This window comes from Mobula hypostoma, chromosome 5, assembly GCF_963921235.1.
Source record: "Mobula hypostoma chromosome 5, sMobHyp1.1, whole genome shotgun sequence".
Classification (NCBI taxonomy): domain Eukaryota; kingdom Metazoa; phylum Chordata; class Chondrichthyes; order Myliobatiformes; family Myliobatidae; genus Mobula; species Mobula hypostoma.
Window position 1 is genome coordinate 158,152,060 of NC_086101.1, and position 22,886 is coordinate 158,174,945.

The 22,886-nt window shown below is 40.9% G+C and overlaps 1 protein-coding gene across 1 annotated transcript in view; it reads left to right on the top strand.

The window, feature by feature from the left end:
- Positions 1-22,886, top strand: part of LOC134346321 (coiled-coil domain-containing protein 17-like) — a 39,958-nt gene that overhangs the window by 15,371 nt on the left and 1,701 nt on the right. Inside the window, exons 5-12 of the mRNA XM_063047670.1 lie at positions 172-297; positions 2,557-2,696; positions 4,490-4,657; positions 9,270-9,457; positions 11,149-11,234; positions 14,400-14,615; positions 16,229-16,451; positions 21,279-21,389. Coding sequence (XP_062903740.1) covers positions 172-297; positions 2,557-2,696; positions 4,490-4,657; positions 9,270-9,457; positions 11,149-11,234; positions 14,400-14,615; positions 16,229-16,451; positions 21,279-21,389 — 1,258 coding nt within the window. The remainder of the gene's footprint in view (positions 1-171; positions 298-2,556; positions 2,697-4,489; positions 4,658-9,269; positions 9,458-11,148; positions 11,235-14,399; positions 14,616-16,228; positions 16,452-21,278; positions 21,390-22,886) is intronic.

Genomic DNA, 22,886 nt, shown 5'->3' on the forward strand with positions numbered 1-22,886 from the left:
ATTTTCCAGATGAAGCCCACTATCAACTTGCTTTTGACTTCAGTTTCTCAGTTGGGTGATGGGTGATGGGTGATGTGGGGCACGCTGATGTTATTGGGAAAACTAATTGTCAGAAAGCATAGTGTCTAGAGCAGTTCTTGTAGAGTAATTCTCATGTATTTCTTAATGCAGACAAAATAAAGCTGTAAGTAGACAGAGCACTTTGCACTCACGCCCCTCAAAGAGAAAGGACATTGTTCAGCAGGCACAGACCTTTGTGCCTTTCTATGGTGGAGGAAGCCTATCATCTGAAATCAGGTACATGTTTCCAAACCCACTCCCCTAGTAATGGAGTGTGCCATGTCTTCTGGTAATCTCTAATTATTGAAGAAGATTAACTCAACTGGAGCAAAGATTTATGTGGTGCCTTTACAAAAACTGAAGTTTAGATTCAGTGAACTTCTAACCATTATGTTAAAGAGGGAGGTTTTAATGAAGGTTCTAAAGAATGGAATGTGGATAGGTTTCTGAGTAAAATTCCAGTTTATAGCTCCTGTGGCTGCCATGGTGATTGAGGCAGAGCAAGCAATCTACAGGAGGTTGAAACTGAAGAAATTCGGATTTCCCAAAGGTTTGCTAGGCTAGTGGGGTTCAGGGGCAGACAGCTGAGAGGGTGTTGTAAGGATTTTAACACAGGAATGGAAATGGTAATATTGAGCCTTGGATACTGGGGTGCATATTAGTATTAAGGGGGACCCACATTCCTCTGAAGTCAATACTTTCCATCCTTCCTTCACAATTTAAAAAAACCCTGCCTTTTTATTTTTATACGAATGTGTGCAACTTCTCATTTCTCCATGTAATTTCCCTTGGTTATACCCTTGCCCATCCACTTAGTGATGTCTTTAACTCATTTCCAGCAATGACTTTGCCCATTCACTTAACCTGCTTAGACCCCCTTGCACACTCTTTGCACCTTCCTCATAACTCACTATACCGCTTAACATTTTATACATGATTTTTCACTCGCTCCTTTAATCCAGTATGAATATCTGGATGCCAGCACCAATAGGTGCTGGATCCTAGCAGCACCAGCACCCACTGGTCACAGTCTCCTAACCTGAAAATGGCTGTTTATTCCTACTATTTCCCATCTGTGACCATTCCTCCATTTACAACATAATATTACCTTCCCAACACCCTCATCAAATCCTTTGTGCTCCAATTTGTGTTCATTAACCTCTTTAGTGGCAAATTATCAAAGGTCTTCTAAGCCTTCCTCTTCAAAAGCAATTATCTATTGATTCTCATTTGAGTATTCTGTTAGCTATAACTTCAAAATCTCTGATGGATTTGTCAAAGTGGATTTTGCTTTCACAAGTCTACATTGATCCAGCCCAGTCCTGTAATTAATTTCTAAATGTTTTGATAACACAAACTTAACAGTAGATTCCAGCATTTTCCCTTTTACTAATGTCATTCTGAGAGATCTAAGGTTACCTTTTTAATCTCTTAATATTTTAAATAGTAAAGTTACATGTTTTGTCTTCCATTCTGTTCTGAAATCCGTGGAATCATGGAAGATTATATCCGTGTTCTCCATTGGCACCTCTTTTAAAACCTGGAGGTACTATCCATGGTTTGAAGAATTAACAGCTCTAGCAAAACAACCCTGTGAAACTTGGTGGCCTGGATTGGAGAATTTCAGTTGCAAGGAGAGATTGTGTAGGCAAGGTTTGTTTTTCCTCGAGTGAAGGAGGCTAACAAAATCTTGAGAAGCATAGATAGGGTAGGCACAAGTGGGCATTGATACAAGTTATAAAGTTGAGAGGGGACCTAAAGGGGTATTTTTCTCACACAAGATGGTTAGAATCTAGAACACACAATCTGAGGTGTTGTTGAGGACAGGTACCCTCACAACACTTTAGAAACATATGGACAAACGGTTGAATTGGCAAGGCATAGAAGATTATAGACCAAATATGGGCAAATGGGACTAACGTTGATTAAGAAGTGTGGACACTGTGGTCTGAGGCCCTATTTCTGTGCAGTACGGCTCCATAACCCTGCCTGAAAATATATTTGCATGAAAAATTTGATGTCAGTCAAGTCACCAAATTTTCATTGTTTGTCTTTATACTCGATATTGTCACCTCTCAGGCTATAACAAGTGATTGTATTGAAAATCTTTGGATATGACCTATTATTTACTTGGATTACTAACAGCTTGAGTTGCATGTGGATGAAAGATCTTAAGTACAGCTTCAATTTTTGTTCTCAGCTGGTTACCACTTCTGCAACATATCCTAACCAAAAAGATAATATTTTGAACTTATCATTGGCCTTGGTAATATTCCCAATTGCCAGGAGATGCAGAAAGAGCAGTTGGGATTATCATTCCTCTGACCCTCCCTCATTTGTCTTGCCTTCTGCTCTATCCCTCTGCAGATGGCATGGGTGAGATTGGTAGCAATAAAAGTGGCGTATCCTATGTTTCATTGGAATTTGATGCTGATATCTCTGTCTGCTTTATTTGGTGATTGTTCATGTATCTGAGTTTTATCTTCCCTTTCTCAGCGCCCTGCGGCTGTCCTACCTGCAGAATGGTGGCAACGATCAGCTGATCCTTGTGCAGTTACATGACCTCTTAGCAGAAGCTCTACAAGTGGAACGGAGAGTGAAACTGTCGAGAACTCATCGGAAGGACAGAACCTACAGTATGGTGCAGACAAGTTCTCTTTGATGGGGCAAAAATTTAGGAATGATATTAACTTGTGAGGAACATTAGCAATCTGTTGTGGCTGAATGTTGCTCAGGCATTATGGGCTACTGAGCCTTAAGGTCATGTTTAATATGATTTCTCAATGTTGTTGTACAACTTCGTTAAATATTCTGTGGAATTCTTGTGAAATTTGCCTTTGTATTAATTTACTGGCTCCCACCTTGTGAACTGCTTCTCTTCATAAACACCATTTACTTTTTGCCTTTGAAGGAAATGTGGAGTACTGCATGTAATCAACAGCTGTATGGTGTGCTATGTTGAACAGTTTACCCCAGCTTCCCTTACTCAGCAAACCTAGTGAGACTGTACCGAGGGAAACCCAGGCATCTCCCCTAAGTAAAAGATTGGCACAACACTGTGAGCCAAAGGGCCTGTATTGTACTGAAGTAGGAGAGAGGAATGAAATGATCTGCTTCCACATAGTCCCCTGCAGGAGGTCACACACACCACTCCCACCTGATTGTTTTTGTCTTGACAACCTTCTTACTTGCTTCTTGTTACATCTACTGGCATTTAGGGCATTAACGAAGGTCCTCCATCTCTGTCTATCCTTGGCTATCTTCTCAGAAACCAATTCTGGTCTTGGTCTTGGCAGTGTTCAACTTCTTTCATCATGCCGGTAGCTTCCTTTCGTTTTTCACTGTTGTTAGCCATTCAAGTCCTGAGTGGAGACTGAGGAATACCGCAGCACACAGATGTAGGAGGGTCCTTCATTGCTGTTTCCGTAACAGTTTAGGGTCACCAGTCAGGGTTGTTAGCCCTGAATTGAACCCCTGAGCCTGCAGGACCGGTGGACCACTTTTAGTCTGGCCTCTGCCCTTTGACCCATTTGCCATGGCTGACCCTACCAAGAGGCAAGGCATAAGTTCCTGACTCCACCTAGCATTGCTCTCTGGCTCATTGAGGCATGCAAGCCTCCAATCCGTGACAAGGTTTGGTCCTCTTGGAGGCAATAACACCTTCACCTGGCAATTAAATGAGGAATGGATACATTTGTAGTATGATAACTTACTACAGATTGCAGAGTAGGAAATTGGATCCCTTGCTTTTTTTTCCTCCGAAGTATCTTTAATGCTAGCCTTCTGAGAATGAAATGAGGGTGAACATTACTCTCTGGATGGAGCTGCTAGTGGTCTATATTTACCATCGGGATCACAGAACTTGCTTTCCTTGTGGTTTAAGTTAACATGTCTGTGCCCTCACTGACAGGTTTTAGTAACCTTCACAACAGAATGAGTCAGGGGCTGACCAGCTCTTATTTTAATTAGTAACTGCAAACCAATAATCAGACATCATTTGTCATTTTGATGTGGACTGTATGTACATCAGTTGGTCAGGCATTATGGGATACTGAGCCTTAAGGTCATGTTTAGTACAATTACTCAATTTTGGTGTGGTTCCCATCTTGGAGAAGCACAACAAGTACAATGGTTAAACTAGAATCCCACATTGTGAGCCTGATTTAAATATAACTTTACTTTTCTCTCTCTCTCAATCTCTTCCCCCACTCTCCAATCACCAGATTCTCACCCTTTAATCTGGAACCTCTGGTTCTTCCCTGGAGCCTCCCTCCTGTAATCTCACTTTGTGCTGCTGGATATCAGTCAGCCTATCATCTTAACTTTAGTAGATTTCTGAGCTCCGGGTTACTGTGAACTGTTGGTGCCACTCCTGCTGCACAAACTCCCATTGTTGATGTAAATAATGTGACTCCACCTTGGTTGGCAGGAGGGCATGATACACTTCGACGCAATCTGGATTTTGAACTGATCTCTACGGAGATAGAAAATCAACGTCTGGAGGAAGGAATTCTGAAGCTGCAGCTGAAGCGACAAAGAAACCACAGAAGAGAAAAGCCACTGAAGACTTCCATTGGGCAAAGATTAACCTTATCAGGTAATTATCATCTCTCTCATCAATCTGGGTTCAAGAAGAAGACTGATGTGTGATCTGATCACAACTGAGTGGCCTGAGGTTAACTGGAAAACTGAGGGTTGTTGTTTGAAAGCACATAAGGGACTGAGACCAGGAGCTGGTCTATTTGACCCCCTGACCAGCCCTGTTCTCTGAGCTTGATGCACTTTGTACCTTGCCCCTCAGTGTTAAGCATCCATAGCTGGAATATGTAACCAACATACATGGCTTGTCTGATTTTTTTTTCCAGCCTTCATTTTGAATTTTTTAAAATTATTGTCTATTGTATTTAAATAAATGTTTTTAACTTTTGCAACTTAAATTTACCACTGTCCTTTTTAAAAGACATGATCAGAAATGGTTGGAAAGCCTTTGATCTGGATGAATTGTCAAAAAAATCATCACTGTTCAGGGACATGGCTTCAGGATCCACCCTCAGGACACTTGGCCTTGTGAGAGAGCTTTGACTGCAAAGCCTCCAGCTCAATTAGACCTCCTGGGCCTTGAGATTACTGTGGCTGTAAGAATTATTTAAGAAGGGAGGGAGGCAGAAGAAAGGAAATCGTAGACCAGTTCGCCTGGCTTCTGTGGTTGGGAAGATTTTGGAGTCCAGTGATAGATAGTAAAAGCATGTAAAAAGGGCAATGTTACAATAGTCATGGGGGATTTCAATATACAGATAGATTAGGAAAATCATGTTGGTGCTGGATCCCAAGTGAGGGAAATTGCAGAATACTTAGAAGATGGCTTTTTAGAGCAGCTTGCGGTTCAGCCCAATTGGAAAGGCAATTCTGGACTCGGTGTTGTGCAATGAACCAGATTTGATTAGGGAGCTTAAGGTAAAGGAACTTTCAGGAGACAGTGACCATAATATGATAGAATTCACCCTGCAGTTTGAGAAGAAGCAGCTAAAGTCGGATGTATCATTGTTACAGTGGAGTAAAGGGAATTACAGAAGTAGGAGAGAGGAGCTGACTGAAGTTGATTTGAAGAGGACACTAGCAATGATGATGACAGAGCAGCAATGGCAAGAGTTTCTGGGAGCAATTCAGAAGGGGCGGGATAGATACATCCCAAAGATGAAAAAGTATTCTAAAGGGGGAATGACACAACCATGGCTGGGAAGGGAAGTCAAAGATAGCAGAAAGCAAAAGAGAGAGCATATAATATAGCAAAGATGACTGGAAAATTAGAGCATTGGGAAGCTTTTTAAAAACCAACAGAAGGCAACTAAAAGCCATAAAGCAATAAAAGATGAAATATGAAGGTAAGCTAGTCAATAATATAAAAGAGGATACCAAAAGTTTTTCAGATCAATAAAGAGTAAAAGAGAGGTGAGAGTGGATATTGTACCACTGGAAAAATGATGCTGGAGAGGTAGTAATGGGGGCAAAGTAATGACAGATGAACTTAATAAGTATTTTGCATCAGTTTTCACTGTCAAAGACACTAGCAGAGTATCAGAAATTCAAGAGTGTCGGCAGCAGAAGTGAGTGTAGTGCAATAACTAAGGAGAAGCTGCTTGGGAAGCAAGGTCTGAGGTAGGTTAGTCATCTGGACCAGATGGACTACATCCCAGAGTTCTTAAAGAGGTAGCTGTCACTGTAGGGATTGTGGAGGCATTAGTAACGATCCTTCAAGAATCACTAGGTTATGGAATGATTCTGAAGGACTGGAAAATTGCAAATGCCACTCCACCCTTTAAGAAAGAAGGGCAGCAGAAGAAATTATAGACCAGTTAGCCTGACTTCAGTTGTTGTGAAGGTGTTGGAGTCCATTATTGGAGGCAATTGCTAAAATAGGCTGAAGTCAGCATAGTTTCCTTAAGGGAGAATCTTGCCTGACAAATCTGTTGGGATTCTTTGAGGAAATAACACACAGGATAGGCAAAGGAAAATCAGTGGATGTATACTTGAATTTTCAGAAGGCATTTGACAAGGTGTCACACATGAGGCTGCTTAAAAAGATAAGATACTAGCATGGACAGAAGATTAGGTAACTGGGAGAAGACAAAGATTGGAAATAAAGGGGGCCTTTTTTGATTGGCTGCTAGTGACTACTGGTGTTCCGTAGGCGTCAGTGTTGTGCCTGTTTCTTTTCATGTTATATGTCAGTGATTTGGATGAAGGAATTAATGTCTCTTTCACTAAATTTGCAGATGGTATGAAGATAGATGGAGAGGCATGTAGTGTTGAGGAAGCAGGGAGTCTACAGAAGGAATTGGACAGATTGGGAGAATGGACAAAGAAGTGGCAGATGGAATATAGTGAAGGGAAATGTGCGGTAATGCATTTTCATAGAAGGAATAAAAGGGTAGAACTATTTTCTCAAGAGGGAGAAAATTAAAACATCAGAGGTGCAAAGGGACTTGGGAGTCCTCGTGCAGGATTCCCTCAAGGTAACTTGCAGCTTGAGTTAATGGTAAGGAAAGCAAATGCTTTCAAGAGGACTAGAATACAAGAGCAAAGTCATAGTCATAGTCATACTTTATTGATCCCGGGGGAAATTGGTAATGTTGAGGTGTTGTAAGGTACTGGTCAGTGCACTTGGCGTATTGTGAGTAGTTTTGGACCCTTATCTAAGAAAAGATGTGTTGGCACTGGAGGAGTCTAGAGGAGATTAATGCAATGATTCCTGGAGTGAAAGGACATTTGATTGCTCTGAAGCTGCACTTGACTGGAGTTTAGAAGAATGAGGGGGGATCTCATTGAAACCTGTCGAATATCGTGAGGTTTAGATAGAGTGGATGTGGAGAGCATGTTTCCTGTATTGGAGGAGTTTAGGCCCAGAAAGCATAGCCTTAGAATAGAGGAATGTCCATTTACCACTGTAACAAAGAGGAATTTCTTTAGCCAGAGGGTAGTGAATTGGTGGAACTCATTGCTACAGAAGGCTGTGGAGGCCTTCTGTATATGCCCAAGTATACCCAAGTATTTAAAGTGGAGGTTCATAGGTTCTTCATTAGCCAGGATGCAAAAGGTTATGGGGAGAAGGCTGGAGAATGAGGCCGAGAGGGATAATAACTGAGCCATGATGTAATAATGGACTGAATGGCCTAATTCTGCTCTCATGTCTCCTAGTCTTAATTACGTGGGGGCAGAGGGATAGCAGGGCACAGGCCAGTTAAATCATGATCCAGCATTGAGTTGCAATTACATTCACAAGTGAGTACAGGGTTGCAGTCCTTAAGTGTGTGAGACCAGATCTTTCGCAGATGTTGTTTTCCAGTTATTGTCCCTGAGAACTGTAGCACACTGGAGGCTATTTGCTTATAGTGTCGTCTTCATTTACCAAGAGCTGACCCTGTCTCTGGAGGCTTCCTCCACATGGGGTGGTCCTGTGACTGAGGCCTGACCTTTTCTCTGGAAGTTTCCTCCACATGGGGTGGTCCTGGTTGACTGAGAGCTGACCCTGTCTGTGGCCCTCACCTCTTACACGCAAGTTGGGACTGCAGGGAATTCAGGACTAGAGTGGTTGACTGGGTCTAATCACCCAGATGGCATGGAGAGGAATTTCCTGCAGTTTTCCCCAGGTGATGATGTTATGATGGCCTGGAGCGTTTCCCTGTTGGCCTCGATCATGCTTCTTTTCAGTCAGTGGTTCTATGGAGAATGGTTGGCTATCAACATTGTGTGGATCAGAGTGTTCCTGCTCCTGTCAGGAATGAGCTGAGCATCATGTAGCAACACATCTGACCTCCCATTCTAGCAATGAATCCGCCGTAAGTCTTGCAGTGAGCTCAAATTTCACATCTTGTGCACTTATATCTGTCCCCTCATCTTCACCCCAGCCTTTTAGTAAAATAAATGAAATCAGTAGTCTGGGTTAAAATGTGCAGAGATGTATGTGTCTTACCTTTTTATTTATTTTAATTAATGTACGGGGTCCTTCTTTTTTATGTTAAATTTAAAATGGCTTCTTTGTTATGTTAAATGCTGAGAAAGTCTCTAGCTAGACAGTTGCTTGGGTTAATACAGACAGCAGGGTGCTATTAACCAATGGGTGTTCATGTATCGTTTTGTTTTCGGATGATAATGCTGTATCATATGACTGGGGACGGAGTTTTGGCGGGGAGTTGGAGGAGAGTCGGGGAGGATGGCGGACGTGCGGAAAGGCTCCGGTCGATCACTTCGGGTGGTCTCGAGCCGTGAGTCGACAGGATCCGGGTGGTCGTCAGGAATCGACTGAGCTCCAACGGTTGCGCGCGAAGAACTTGGACTTTGATAAGTCTTTGAGCCTTTTTTTTTCATTACTTCCTTTTCTGTATCAAATTTATATTAATGTCATAGAATGAGTAATATCTATAAAGTGTACTTGGTAAAACGTACTGGGTGTGCTGGCTGATGATTGATGTTTGGGATTGATTCGGGGGGGCAACCGACTCCATGGGAAGCGTTGAGGCAGGTGCTGGGTGGGATTTCCCCTGGACATATACGTGCCAATATAACTGAGCATTACATTAATATGAACATAAATCAATTTAATATATTTTATTCAAATTAATTGTTACGCATTTCAGTTTTTCTTTTTCTCAACAATTAATGTTATTTATAAGAAAAATAATAAGTTAAATGCTAAAACTTACTTTTTGTAGAAGGAGATGAGAAAGATCAAGTACAGATAACATGGAAAGACAATAACCAGAAAATGAAGGCTCTGAAAACAGAAATTGATCTTTTGAAACAAGATCTGGAGATTCAGCGTCTTCAGCGCCATATGAGGAGCTCAAAGATTAGAGACCATCCTGCTGTTCCCCTTCCAACGCCTGCGCACCTGCCAGTGGTAAGATTGTGAACTGAATCCACATCTCGTACCGTTCCAGCAGCCTGAAGCCAGACAGACTGAATAATAGTTTCAGTCAATATAGGATTAATGTCATAAACTAAAATGAAAAGTCAGGGCTTTAGAAGGGGTAGAAGTAATAGCAATGTTCAAAAATGCATAGATGAATGGGAAGAGTAATGTGGTTACAGTTGTTTACTCCTGTGGATGCTATCTGCAAATTGCCGATCTGTGCAGCAGTATAACATCAGTGCATTTCTTTGTATGATGTCTTCACTCATTTGCTTAATACCATCACTTAAATATCAATATTCTGAGATCACTTTGAAAATGACGCTATTGTATGTGAGTGTGTAGGGGCAGTTAGTGGATGATTAATGTGTGTGTGAGAGGCAGACAGTTATGAGTACGTGTGGGGAGATGGTGTGCTGCTGAGTTACGTGTATGTTGTTTCAAGTTCATGATCAATACTCTGAGTTATCGCTGAAGCACAGGTAGCAGGGAGTTGCCTCAGATTGTCAGTGCAGGTCAAACAGAATGATGGACTTCAGGAAGCGGAAGGTGGGCAGTGAGTACAAGCGTACATGAGGTTCAATTTTAATGGTAAAATGTTGGATCATCTTCCCTCTAGAGTTGTAAATCCATGAAAGTATGCTAATTTGGTGATTGATTTATGGAGCAAATTTGTTTAGTCCACAAGAGAGACTCTGAGATCCAGTACTTTAATTACCCATCCCTCTCCCATTCTGACCTCTCTGTGACCTCCTGAACTGTTCTAAGGACCAACATAAGCTTTGGAACAACCAACCATCCTTTTCCCACTCCCACTCTGACCTCTCTGTCTAAGGACCAACATAAGCTTGAGGAATTCCACAGCCCCTTTCCCATCTTGTGCCTGGCCATGTCACATCTTGCAGGACCCAATCTCATATTCTTCAGCTGTAGGTAATGCACCCTTTCTTGCTCTCCGTATCTAACCTTGACATTTACCTGTCTTCACTTACCTCCGTTTTTTTAGTAGGTATAGTCTAACCTGCTGGGCATGTCCCATAGTCCACACTCTTATCAATACATTACACAGACCAACAATCTCAATATGATCTTAACTCCTCCTTATTTATTGCATTAGCCCATCTGGTCTTACCCTATCAGAGATGTTCCTTTTTTTCTACTCATCCTTCTCCAGCTTTTCTACTTTCTTAAACTAATATTTCTCTTTCCCAGTTCCCATGAAAAGTCCTATACATGAAACACTAACTGTTTCTCTCTCCACGGACCCGACTCGCAGAGTGTGTGCAGCATTTTCTGTTTCTATTCCATTTTCGAAACAGTAGATATTTATCGTCAGAAGGAATTAAATCAGTGTTTAACTTGGATAATGAGAAAATACAAGGAAATAAAATTAACGATCTCCAATTGAACAGTTGTTGGTAACACGTGAATGTTGTCTTCACAGTAAATCTCCATCAAGTCTTTGCTATGATCTCTTGGTCATCTTTGACCTGGTTGTGCTGCTAGTTATGCATTAAATCATGCAGAGGAAAATTTTGTTTGCTGAAGTTATTCATTCAAGTAATTGGATGGTTTTTCTATATAACTAGAAACATGTGATTCATGAAAGCACTTTACACGAAGGTAAAGTTGGGTGAGGGAAGTCTGTTACACCTCTTTTATATATTTCATTAATTCAGGAGGACATGAAGCCTCAAACTCCAGCTCTTGCTAAGCAGTTCCTGGATTCCAGTGAGGGATTTGGACCTGCTCCTTATGACCCAGTGTGAGTGCATGTGGGGACCTCTTGGCTTGTTATGAATTTTCCTAATTAGAAGAACTAATTTTACATGACATACAATGTATTTCCTCCTTTTAATTCAGATTCGGTTATGAATAAGATGTTGGTTTTCCTTTGTCTAACATAGTCTTGTTATGAAAATTCTTTTTTTTAAAGGAGATTGGAAAAATAAGTTGTCTGTTGAAAATTGGTGAAGAGTGACAGGAATAATCCCAGTAGCAGTTTATATTAACCATTTCCCTTTGAGCAATAATTACCTTCAATACACTGAGTAATGTCTCTTATGTTCACAGTACCTACCAGCATTGTACGATTTGTTGCTCATCATTACTGTTTTACTCCTCTGGCAACCACTGTAACATTTGGCCTGAATTTCTGCAGGAGTTGTCCTGATCTCCCACCAGATTTTGTGGTATGCCTAGTGAAAATATTTGCTTTCATTGCAAAGCTCGAGTTGTGGAAGATCAGATGAAGCCTCTGGAACTCAGGCCTATTTATTAGTTGTACAGCATGGAAGCAGCGCCTTTGGCCACTGTGTCTATGCTGACCATCGTGTTTATCTGCATTAGTCAAACTTGCGTGTACTAATTGCACAGCCCTCTATGCCCTGCTCATTCAAGTACCTGTCCAGATGCCTCTTAAATGTTAGTACAGTTCCTGCTTCCATCAGTATGCCAGAACACTGAGCTGCCAGTCCTGCCCACCTCTCAACCATGTTTTCATAATAGGGAGGGAACGTCGACTCAGACCATGAGAGGCCTTCGTCGGGCATTTTCATGCCTTACAAGGCGCAGATTGGAAGTCTGTGTGGGGCGCCACTCCTCACTCAGACTAGAGCAATGTGTGATTAAGTCCCTTGCTCAAGGACACAAACACACTGCCACAGCTAAGGCTCAAACTAGTGACCTTCAAATCACTAGACGAACACCTTAACCACTTGGCCATGTGCCCAACACAAATTTTTATAATAGCTAAAGTAATATTAAGTAATTCATTTTATTCCACCATTAATACGGACATGTAAATGTTTTACAATTATTTGAGTTCATGTCATATCTACAAATTTGTAACATTTCTAAACATTTCAGTCATTTGAAGAGAGTCCAGTCCCTGATTAGTTCTCCATGCTGTCTCAAAGTTGTCCCAAACTTGTGACTGGAATATGATTTCAGGGCCACAGATTGCTCCCTGCACTTAATCTGTACAGACATTATTGACAGCCCACAATGATATCAAAAGTGATGTATGTGAATGTGTCCTAGGCATATCATCCCTAATCACTTTCCCAGCCAGGTTGCAGCCTTCGATAGGGTTGACCACATTTTCAACTCCAAGCTTTCTCTGCTGCTCTTCACTGGTTTGGTCTGCACTCCCCAGGTCCATCTGTATTTCGCAGTCATATCCAGAAAATTGCCTGGAAAGCTTTGTAGAACATTACTGTACAGGAACAGTACTTCAGCTCACCATGTCTGTGCAGGTCATGATGCCAACTTAATTTGATCCCAGCTGCATGCACATTATCCATTCCCCTCCATTCATGTGTCTGTTTAAATGCTTGTTAGATGTTGCTTTCAAATCTGCTTCCACCCCTCCCCTGGCAGTGTATTCCAGGCACCTACTGCTCTCTATGTAATGAACTTGATTTCTAAACTTTCCTCGCACTCCTTTAAACTATCCCCCTCTTGCTTTAAACCTATGCCCTCTAATATTTAACATTTCCACTCGGGGAAAAAGACTGTGATTATCAACCCTATCCACACCCCTCATAATATGGTATGTTTCTACAAAGTCTCCCTTCAGCCTCTGACTCCAGGAAAAAAAGAATCCAAGTTATTTCAACCTTTCCACTATTCCTTAATTAAGACAATATCCTGGTGAATCTCCTTTGCACCATCTCCAGAATCTCTACATCCTTTCTGCAATGGTCCAATCAAATGTTTATACAGCTGCACCATGATTTCCAATCCTCTCTACTCATCACCCTGACTGATGAAGGCAAGAGTGATGAAACCTTCTTTAACATTTCCCCCCTTCCTTTCCAGTCCTTAAGAAGTGTCTCAGCCCAAAACGTCAACAGTTTATTCATGCTGCCTGACCTGCTGAGTTCCTCCAGCATCTTCTGTGTGTTTCTTTATCACCTTGTCTACTTGTGATGCGACTTTCAGGGAGCTATGGACATTCCTTACCTGAGCCAGCGCTGTTCTTTCAATTCTTTAGTGCTATCCTTGACCGACCCTCACTTCTCACCTTTGAACTGCCCCTTTAGCACCAGTCAACTGTAAGTATCAGATTGCACGTCTGTGCCAGTGAAGCACCATCACTTCTTTGATCCTCACTTGTCTGACTTGTCCTGGATGAAAAGAAATTTTCTCCTATAAACTATTGGAAAAATTGAAGCGAAGTTCTCCTATCCCTATCTCAATTCAGTAGCCAAGTAACATAATCAAAAGGTAAGGGATAAAAGTAGTACTAGGCCATTCAGGCCCTGAAATCCACTGAACCATATACTAATATTGTGGTGGTACTGATCTTTGTCCTTAGTACCACTTTCCAGCCCGATTGATTTCTTTCCACCACTTTCTAAAAATCTATCCAGCTCAAACTTTGAATATATCTAATAGCTTTGGCATCCACAATCATTGTCAGTGATTACGGTCATTGGCAAACTTAGTGTCCTGTTTAACTCAGATATGCCCATCTGATCACATATCCACACCCTCAAAACACTGTCTGATTCAATGTCAGCTGCTGAGACTAGGTCATTTGATGTGCTGTCAAAAATTTAACTGTAGGTTTGATAAGTTGGACCGAAGGGAGTGTTTTCACACTGTATTAACTATTCTGATATTTTCCTGGACAACTTTGCACTTCCATCTCTCTTAACGTAAAATATCCTAAACATTTTGGCCACAATGTAATTTGCACCACATCCTATTCACCATCATCCCCTGTGCTTCAAAGGTATGTGTTTCTGGTAACCAAATGATACAAGTAATGTCAATTGATGGGGATTTTATCCCAAAGGGTTTAAATTAAATTTACTGTGAGAAGTAGGATTTGTAGTATGGTATTGCACCATCTTTTACTATTCTGGGTAAGATAACGATACTGTAAGACTTGTAACAATTCTCTCTGTCTGATTTCTTCCAGAGCTGGTTTTGTGGTGTTCTATGATTTCTTGCTAGGGTTGGATCCTCTTTATCGGGTTAGCCGCCTGGTTGTGGGGCTATACCATGGCAAACAGGAGATGGGAGATCCTTCCCCACTTCCAGCTGCCTACTGTGACATCAGCAACTCATCTTCCTATTTCTCAGACACCAGTGGGGGCAACGGCGCAATCCTGGCCGTCAAGCAAGTTGTCCCCAGGTGCTAATTGGTTATTAACTCCATATATAAGTAATAAATTTTGTGAAAGGACCAAACCATTTTAAGAACTGGTTGGGATCAAACTTTAAAATTATTCCATCATGACATCTTGATTTATCAAGTTTATTAAGGCCACTTAGCTCCTCGAGTCTGCACGGCCAAGTAATATGGTCATGGTTGGTCTGTCCCAGGCCTCATCTCTTTGCGCCAGTTCCCATCACCCAATAAACTGATTGCCTAATTGATAATTTTATGGTTGGCCATTTGCTAGGGAGAATTGTATGCTGCTAAAATTTCAGTATCATGGAATAAGTAGAAAGCAGGGGAGTGTGGTCCATTCACTGAAAGATGATCAGGAAGGAGCTAAACTTCAGGGGTTACCTTGGTGATCTTAGAGGTTGAAATCTTGAATTGCAGTGTTTCAAAAATGAACAAACCTAGCAGTCTTTCTATAACACTTGTTTGAAGGATAAATTTTCCAGTTTGCTTTCACTTTTTTCCCACTGAAAAAAAAACTTATTTTAGATAACTTTTTTTTCTAAACAAGTTGTCCTAAAACCAAGGGGTGACACTGGTGAAATACTCCTGGGGTTCTGATAGTGCTTCCTGGCATTGGTTACTGAAGCTGAATATGAACTCCTTTGGTCTTAACAGCAGCAAGTTATTGTAATGAAAGCAACAACTTTACATGATCTTGAGTTGATTCAGACACTACAAACAGTGATATATTTTTACAGTGTGCCTGTTGGTAGAAATATGGTGGCTAACTTGAACTCAGCAATAACTCACAAACAGAATGTAATCACTGTTTGTTAGTCTGTATGATGTTAATTGGGGGGCAAAAGGTTGACCAGGACACTGGGAGACCTTTTCTGCATTTCTCTAAACAGCTAAACCTTTAGCTTTAACCAGAGAAAACAGATGGGTCCTGACTTAAAGCTCCTCTCACAGTCCACTCTTCCTCAGTAACTGAAGTACTTCCTCTGTTAATGTTATGTGCATAGATTTTAAAACACATCTCACATTTACAAGTAGTGCTGCCACAAGAAAGCAGAAATCGATCATTGAGGACTCCCACCAACCAGGTCATGCTCTCTTCTTGCTGATGCCATCCAAAAGGAGATACAGGAGTCTTGGGTCCCACACCACTATGTTCAGGAACAGTTATTACCCTTCAACCATCAGGCTTCTGAACCTCAACATTGAACTGATTCCACAACCAATGGACTCACTTTAAAGGATTCTCTAAAACTCACATTCTCATTATTTATATATGTATTTATTCATTGTATTTGCACAATTTGTCTTCTTTTGCACATTGGTTGTTGGTCCGTCTTTGTGTGTAGTTTTTCATTGATTCTATTGTAGTTCTTTGTATCTCCTGTGAATGCCCACAAGAAAATGAACCTCAGGGTGGTACATAGTACTTTGATAATAAATTTACTTTGAATTTTGAACTTTGAACTCAGTCAATACCAACACCTTAAACACCAGGCTGATGCCTTGAGGACTAGGAGTAGGTTGTCCACTTGTCTGCTTATAGATAATGGATAAAAGGCTGAAGAGGAAATAAAAAGTGGTGCAGACTTATGTTGCTTCATGTTCTGTGGCAGGGTACGTCCATCTCCCAGCATCAGTCTTGTTGTGGAACTTCAGGCTTCTGGTGGCATTGATCCCTATGGACACGACATCAACCGACTTGTCTCACGAGGCTGGATCAAGGCAGATATTTTTGACAGTCAGAATTGTGTAATCAGTGGCCGATGGAAGGTTCCAGTTCGTGTTCTTCCAGTTATTCCATCCATGACCACGGGTGAACTGAATGGAGTGCCTCAGGTAAAGTAAACTGGACGGATGGTGGGAATAAACAGGGTGTATATGATGCAGGTGAGCGGTCAGATGTAACCAATTTTACATTGATAAACTGTGCAAGGGTTTGGACATGATGTTAGGAATTCATGTCAGTCAGTGATTAATGACTACTTTGGATGAGTTAATGGCCCATGAGTTTAGAAACTTTAGGGTTTATATAACTGAGTTCTTTAAAATGGTTAAAGATTTGCTAAGAACTGATATAGGTAAACTGATTTGTCAGATTGGGGAATTCTAGAAGAAAGTATCTAAACTACTTAAATCAGGAAGATATTTTCTGAATAATCAGGTGTGTTCTCAAATTCCCTGCTTCAAAGGGCTCTAGATATCAGGGCCCTTTGAAAGTTGTGGGGCAGAATTTGACTCTGCTAATGAAAGCATTTGATTGGTAGAGGTTCAATTCAGACATCATCTATGAAATGAAGTTGAGAGCTGAATGGCTGACTTCTGATCCTATAAATCAGATCCAGTATATTATGGACAGTTCATACAGTGGATTTAAACTTCCAGGTAAGGCACCTCTTGCTAAAAGGATGTCAAACAAGAGGACTGGAAGTAGTATTTCAACACTCATTGCAAGTGTGTATGGACTATGTAACATACCGTAGAGCTTTAGGCTTCATTGTTAGTGTTAATGGCCATGAAGCAAAGTGTACCAAACATGTAGAAGATGCTAAAATGGCTGGATATAAGAGCATTCTATTTAGTTTTGGTCAAAGAGTATAAAGTCATTCAAGAAAATGTAGAGAACAATAAACAAGATGAACTCTTACAAGGCAGAATACTCCAACATTTGAAATCTAAACTGTAAACAGAATGCTGGAAATATTGAACAGGTCAGACAGTACCTGTGGAAAAGGAAAAGGTGACTTTTCCATTTGGGAAGCATTTTCCTGTGTTCAAGTATGGCTTTAGATTTTAATAATTTTGGATGTTGATCATTGTCCTACATTTGGACAACTGGAGCAAGCAATAATTTTGCTGTTTCCATTTCACCTCCTCCGGGTCTGTGTCTAATATTTTGTCTTTTCCCTATCCTTGTTGCTTTGTTCCTTCTTCCCTTTTTCCATTCAATTCCTTATGCCTTCCACACTATCACAGCCCTTCTTATCTATTCCTCCTTCATTTTTCCTTCCTCTCTTCCTTATTTCCTCCTTGCTCTCCTTTCCCCATCTTTGCACTTGCCTTTTTGTTTCAACTTTAGTTAAGTCAATGACACGAGATATTAACCTAATATTTTCTCTTCGCTGAAGCTTCCTGACTGACTAAATGTTTGCAGGAATTTATTTTTTCTGATCATTTAAGAATAAACTCCAAGAGATAAAGTTACTCTTTTCTGAAAAATACAAGTTAGGGAAATGAAATTTTAGAAAAAAGGATGGAACCACTGTTTGTTTCTTTGTGTATTTGAGATAAATGGGAATAACCGTATGACCATAAGACATGGGAACAGAATTATGTCATCTGGCCCATCGAGGCTGCTCCACCATTCAATTATGGCTAATCCTTTTTTCCCCACTTCAGCCCTACTCCTCGGCCTTCTCCCCGTAACCTTTGCTGCCGTGTCCAATCAAGAACCTGTCAATCTGTACCTTAAATACACCCAATGACTGGCTGCCATAGCTGCCTGCGGCAACAAATTTCACAGATTCACCACCATCTGGCCAAAGAAATTTCTCCAGATCTCTGTTAAATAGATGCCTCTCTATCCTGAGCCTGAGCCCTCTTGTCCTAGGCTCCCCCACCACAGGAAACATCCTTTCCATATCCACTTGGTCTAGGCCTTTCAACATTCGAAAGGTTTCAATGAGATTCACCCTCATCCTTCTAAGTTCCATCCAGTACAGACCCAGAGCCTCTTATGATAACTCTTTCATTCCTGGAATCATCCTTGTGAACCTCCTCTGAAGCCTCTCCAATGCCAGTGTGGTAAACCATGTATATAGGTTGTAACTGCGTTATCTGTCCGGACATGCCTGGACACGCCCCACTGCTGACTGCTCCTGTGGCTCCTGCCACAGACCCCTGAATAAAGGTGATTGTGTCACTGCTCCTCCCACAGTCCAGGACAGACATACAGCATGGACGTGGATCCATTTCTTAAAATTACTGTTAATGAAATTGATGCACTATCAATTACTCCAAAAGACTGAAAGTAGAGTAAATACTGAAAGGCTTTTATTAACAGTAAAATGGATCCATGTCCATGCTGTATGTCTGTCCTGGACTGAGAGGAGGAGCAGTGACACAATCGCCTTTATTCAGGGGTCTGTGGGAGGAGCCACAGGAGCAGTCAGCAGAGGGGCGTGTCCAGACAGGTAACCCAGTTACAACCTATATACATGGTTTACCAAAGCCAGCACATCTTTTCTAAGATGAGAGGCCCAAAACTGTTCACAATACTCAAGGTGAGACCCCACCAGTGCCTTATAAAACCTCAACATCACATCCCTGCTCTTGTATTCTAGACCTCTTGAAATGAATGCTAACATTGGCATTTTCCTTCCTCACTACTGACTCTGCCTGCAAGTTAGCCTTTAGGGTGTTCTGCACAAGGACTTGCAGGTCCCTTTGCATCTCAGAATTTTGGATTTTTCTCCCCGTTTAGAAAATAGTCTGCACATTTATTTCTACTACCAAAGTGCATGACCATGCATTTTCCAACATTTTATTTCATTGTATTCTTCCCGCTAATTTTTTGCTTTGTTGTATGCCCTCTTTTGCTTTTGCATTAGCTTTGACTTCCTTTGTCAGCTATGGTTGTACTGTTTTGCCATTTGAGTATTTCTTTGTTTCTGGAATACATCTATCCTTCATGTTCTTCATTTTTCACAGAAACTCACACTATTGCTGCTCTGCTATAATCCCTGCCAGCAGCTCCTTCCAATTTAATTTGACCAACACCTCTATCATGCAATTGTAGTTTCCTTTACTTCACTGAAAAACTGCTACATCAGACTTTACTTTCTTCCTATCAGATTTCAAGTTGAACTCAATCATATTGTGATCACTGCCTCTTAAAGGTTCTTTTACCTTCAGCTCCCTAATCACCTCCAGTTCATTACACAACACCCAATCTAGTATAGCTGACCCCCAGTAGGCTCAATGATAAGCTGCTCTAAAAGCCATCTTGTAAGCGTTCGACAAATTCACACTCTTGACATCCATTACCAACCAGATTTTCTCAATCGATCTGCATGTTGAAATCTCCCATAACTATCTAACACGCCTTTTCTATTTCCCATTGTAATCTGTGGTCCACATCCCAGCTACTGTTGGGAGGCTTGTATATAACCGCCATCAGAGTCCTTTTACCTTTGCAGTTCAACTCACAAGGATTCAACATCTTCCGATCCTATGTCACATTTTCTACTGATTTGATGCCATTCTTTACCAGCAGAGTCACGCCACCCCCTCTGCCTACCTTCCTATCCTTCTGATACAATGTGTAACCTTGGACATTCAGCTCCCAACTATAACCATCCTTCAGCCACAATTCAGTGATGGCCACAACATCATACCTGACAATCCGTAATAGTGCAACAAGATCATCTACCTTATTTCTTATACTCTGTGCATTGAGATATAACACTTTGAGTACTGTATTTGCTACCCTTTATGATCCTACATCCCTAATGCACTGATACTGTCCCTGCTGGCTGCAATCTTGTTCTATCATCTGCTTGCCCTTCCTGACAGTCTGACTGCATGCTATCTTTGCTTACTAACCCTCCGTACTATCCTGAGTCCCTTCATTCCGGTTCCCACCCCACCTACCAAATTAGATTAAACCCTCGCCAACAGCTCTAACAAACCTGGTAGAATGGTAGAAGATGAAGCTGTATCTGTTGAATTGGGAAGGAAAATAAATTGGATGTCAGAAGCCACTTCTTTCTAGAGAATGTTATCGTTGTGGTACAGAGTTGCTATGATGCTTCTTGCATGAATTGCCAAGCTGCTGCAAGAAGATGATGCTTTTAGTTATAGCACTGATATTGCTGATACAGTACTCTGGTTTTTGGCTCTCTATCCTTCAGCACTTTCCCCAATTGTCCTATAGAAATGGAAAGAATTTTCTGAAGTGACTGATAAGCTGTTACAGAGTTTTACTTTAATGCATTGATGCGGATGTGTGAGGTTTCTCATAGTCTCACCATGGGACAATGCATATGTGACCTCCGTCATCACTGACCCTGCTCTTGCAACGAACAAACAGCAACGGTACAAGTCACCTCTGTGTGTGTGTGTGTGTGTGTGTGTGTCCACTCTGGTTGAATAGCCACAGGTGCTGAAGCAATAGCTATTTGACTATTTACACCAGCACATGATTTTATCTCATCCATCCTTGTGTGAATTGTGTCTGGTGTTGTTACCTATGAGGCAATGTCTATCATTAGGTCAAATTGGTAATGGCAAAGGAAGGCAAAGGGCTTCCAGTACTGCTGAAACTTTATTTTGCCCCTAAAAAAGGCTGTGGAATCATTTTACATCTAGGATTTTGTTGAATACAGGAACCTACTAAGAGAAATTAAAGTCACAGCTGTTACTTTGAAGTTACTTCAGTTAAAAATGGAATTCCCTTTGTTCAATGGTTTGGACTAATCTTTGAATGAGCACAGGAAGTGTTTTTTTTTGTTTATTAAAACAACAAAGTAATAATTGAAATTAAACTTAGCCTGCAGCGAGGCTTGCGTGAGGACTTATCCTATAGATTCAGACTTATTTTGGCAAAGTTTATTAAAATTGATACAGTATTTTCCTTTTTTATGTTTTAATTTTCCTGTTTTATAGTTGGGAAATGCAGAGTTATACTTTCGTTTAGTCAATGCAAGGGATGCCAATGTCCAGACACCTGCTGCTATTGATCCCAACAATGCCAGACTGTATAAATACCCACCACTGGTAGGTACCATTTCTTCCAAATTCTAATCTTTAGTCTGTCCATCGGATTATCTGGATGATTACATTTGGAGGGTAGGAAACACTGGAAATTGCTGGCCACCGAACATTCACTATTGTCTAAGAGCAGAGATTTCTTTCTTATCTCTGTCTTAAATGTATGGCCAATTAACCTCTGCCATCTGGTCTATTAGAGAGTGAAAGTGATGTGAGGGAATAGCAGTATCAGAGCAGAGGTTTAATGTCACCTGAAGAATGTTACTTACCTTTACCACAGATATATTAAAAAGAACAATTATAATGGGATATTGTACGAATGGTGTAAACGCACAGCTGATGGATTGGATTGACTTGGTGGGCTGAAGTATCTGTTTCCATGTTTATTACAAAATGCTTCTGTCTCAAGTAAATATCTAAGCTGGTTTTGAATATACTAGTAATAACCCACTTGTCCACACTGGTAACATTGTATGATATCAGTATGCATAAATGAAATATGAAGGATATATTTGATCTAATTCAAATAAGAACAGAACACATTTAGTAAGCAAAAAGCAGATGTGTAAATCTGAAATAAAAATAAAAGAATGAAAATTCCAGCATGCCAGGCAACATTCACGACATGGTTATCTGTTTGGATTGATGACCAAAAGTACTCATCCTTCCCTGAGGTTTATTTTGGAAGTATTCTACCTATTTATTTGGTCCCAGATTTGTTGGGCTGTAGTTATGTATTCAGTATACCCCAACATGGAAAGAGAAATTGTCCAGAGTTTCAGTCCATCCAATAGTCTAGATCTGACTCTAGGACGGCTTTCTGCTTCTTGCTCTTTCAGTGATATCACATGGAAGTACCTACTGCACGTTGCTGTTATTCTGTGGTTCCAAGGGCAAATAGAATTTATTAGGACTAGCTAGCAAGAATCATTGCCAAGCTATTGTTGCTTGATGCTGACAAGGGCGCTGCTTTCCAGTTGGAATGACTCACTTCATCTGTCTAGACACTTGGCTCAGGATTTCTCTCTGAAATCTTTCTGTTTCCTCATTTCTTTTCTTTAAAATTATCTTTATATTATGCCTTTATTATTAAATTCTTGTGAGCACCTGTCTTAAAGGTCTGTTAGTCCTTGTGCCAATTTTTTTTGGCTGATCTCTCTGTTCTGAAATACTTTGCAAGAGGTTCTGCTAAATCACATTGTCAAGGGTAAGAAGTAAAAACAGGACTAGGCCATTCTGCTACTTCTGCCTGCTCTTTCATTCAATGAGACCATTTACCTTAGTGGCACTCTCCTGACCAACCTCATCCTCCATGTTTCCAGTTGGGATTACAAATCCTACAATCTCTGTCCTGAATGTACTTAGTGTCTGAGCCTCCAAATGTTCACCACTCTCTGAGAGAAGAAATTTCTTAACTCTGTCCTAAATGCACAACCAATTATTTTGAGATTCTGATCCCTTTTTCTAGACTCCCAAGCCAAGAGAAACATCAACTCTGCATCT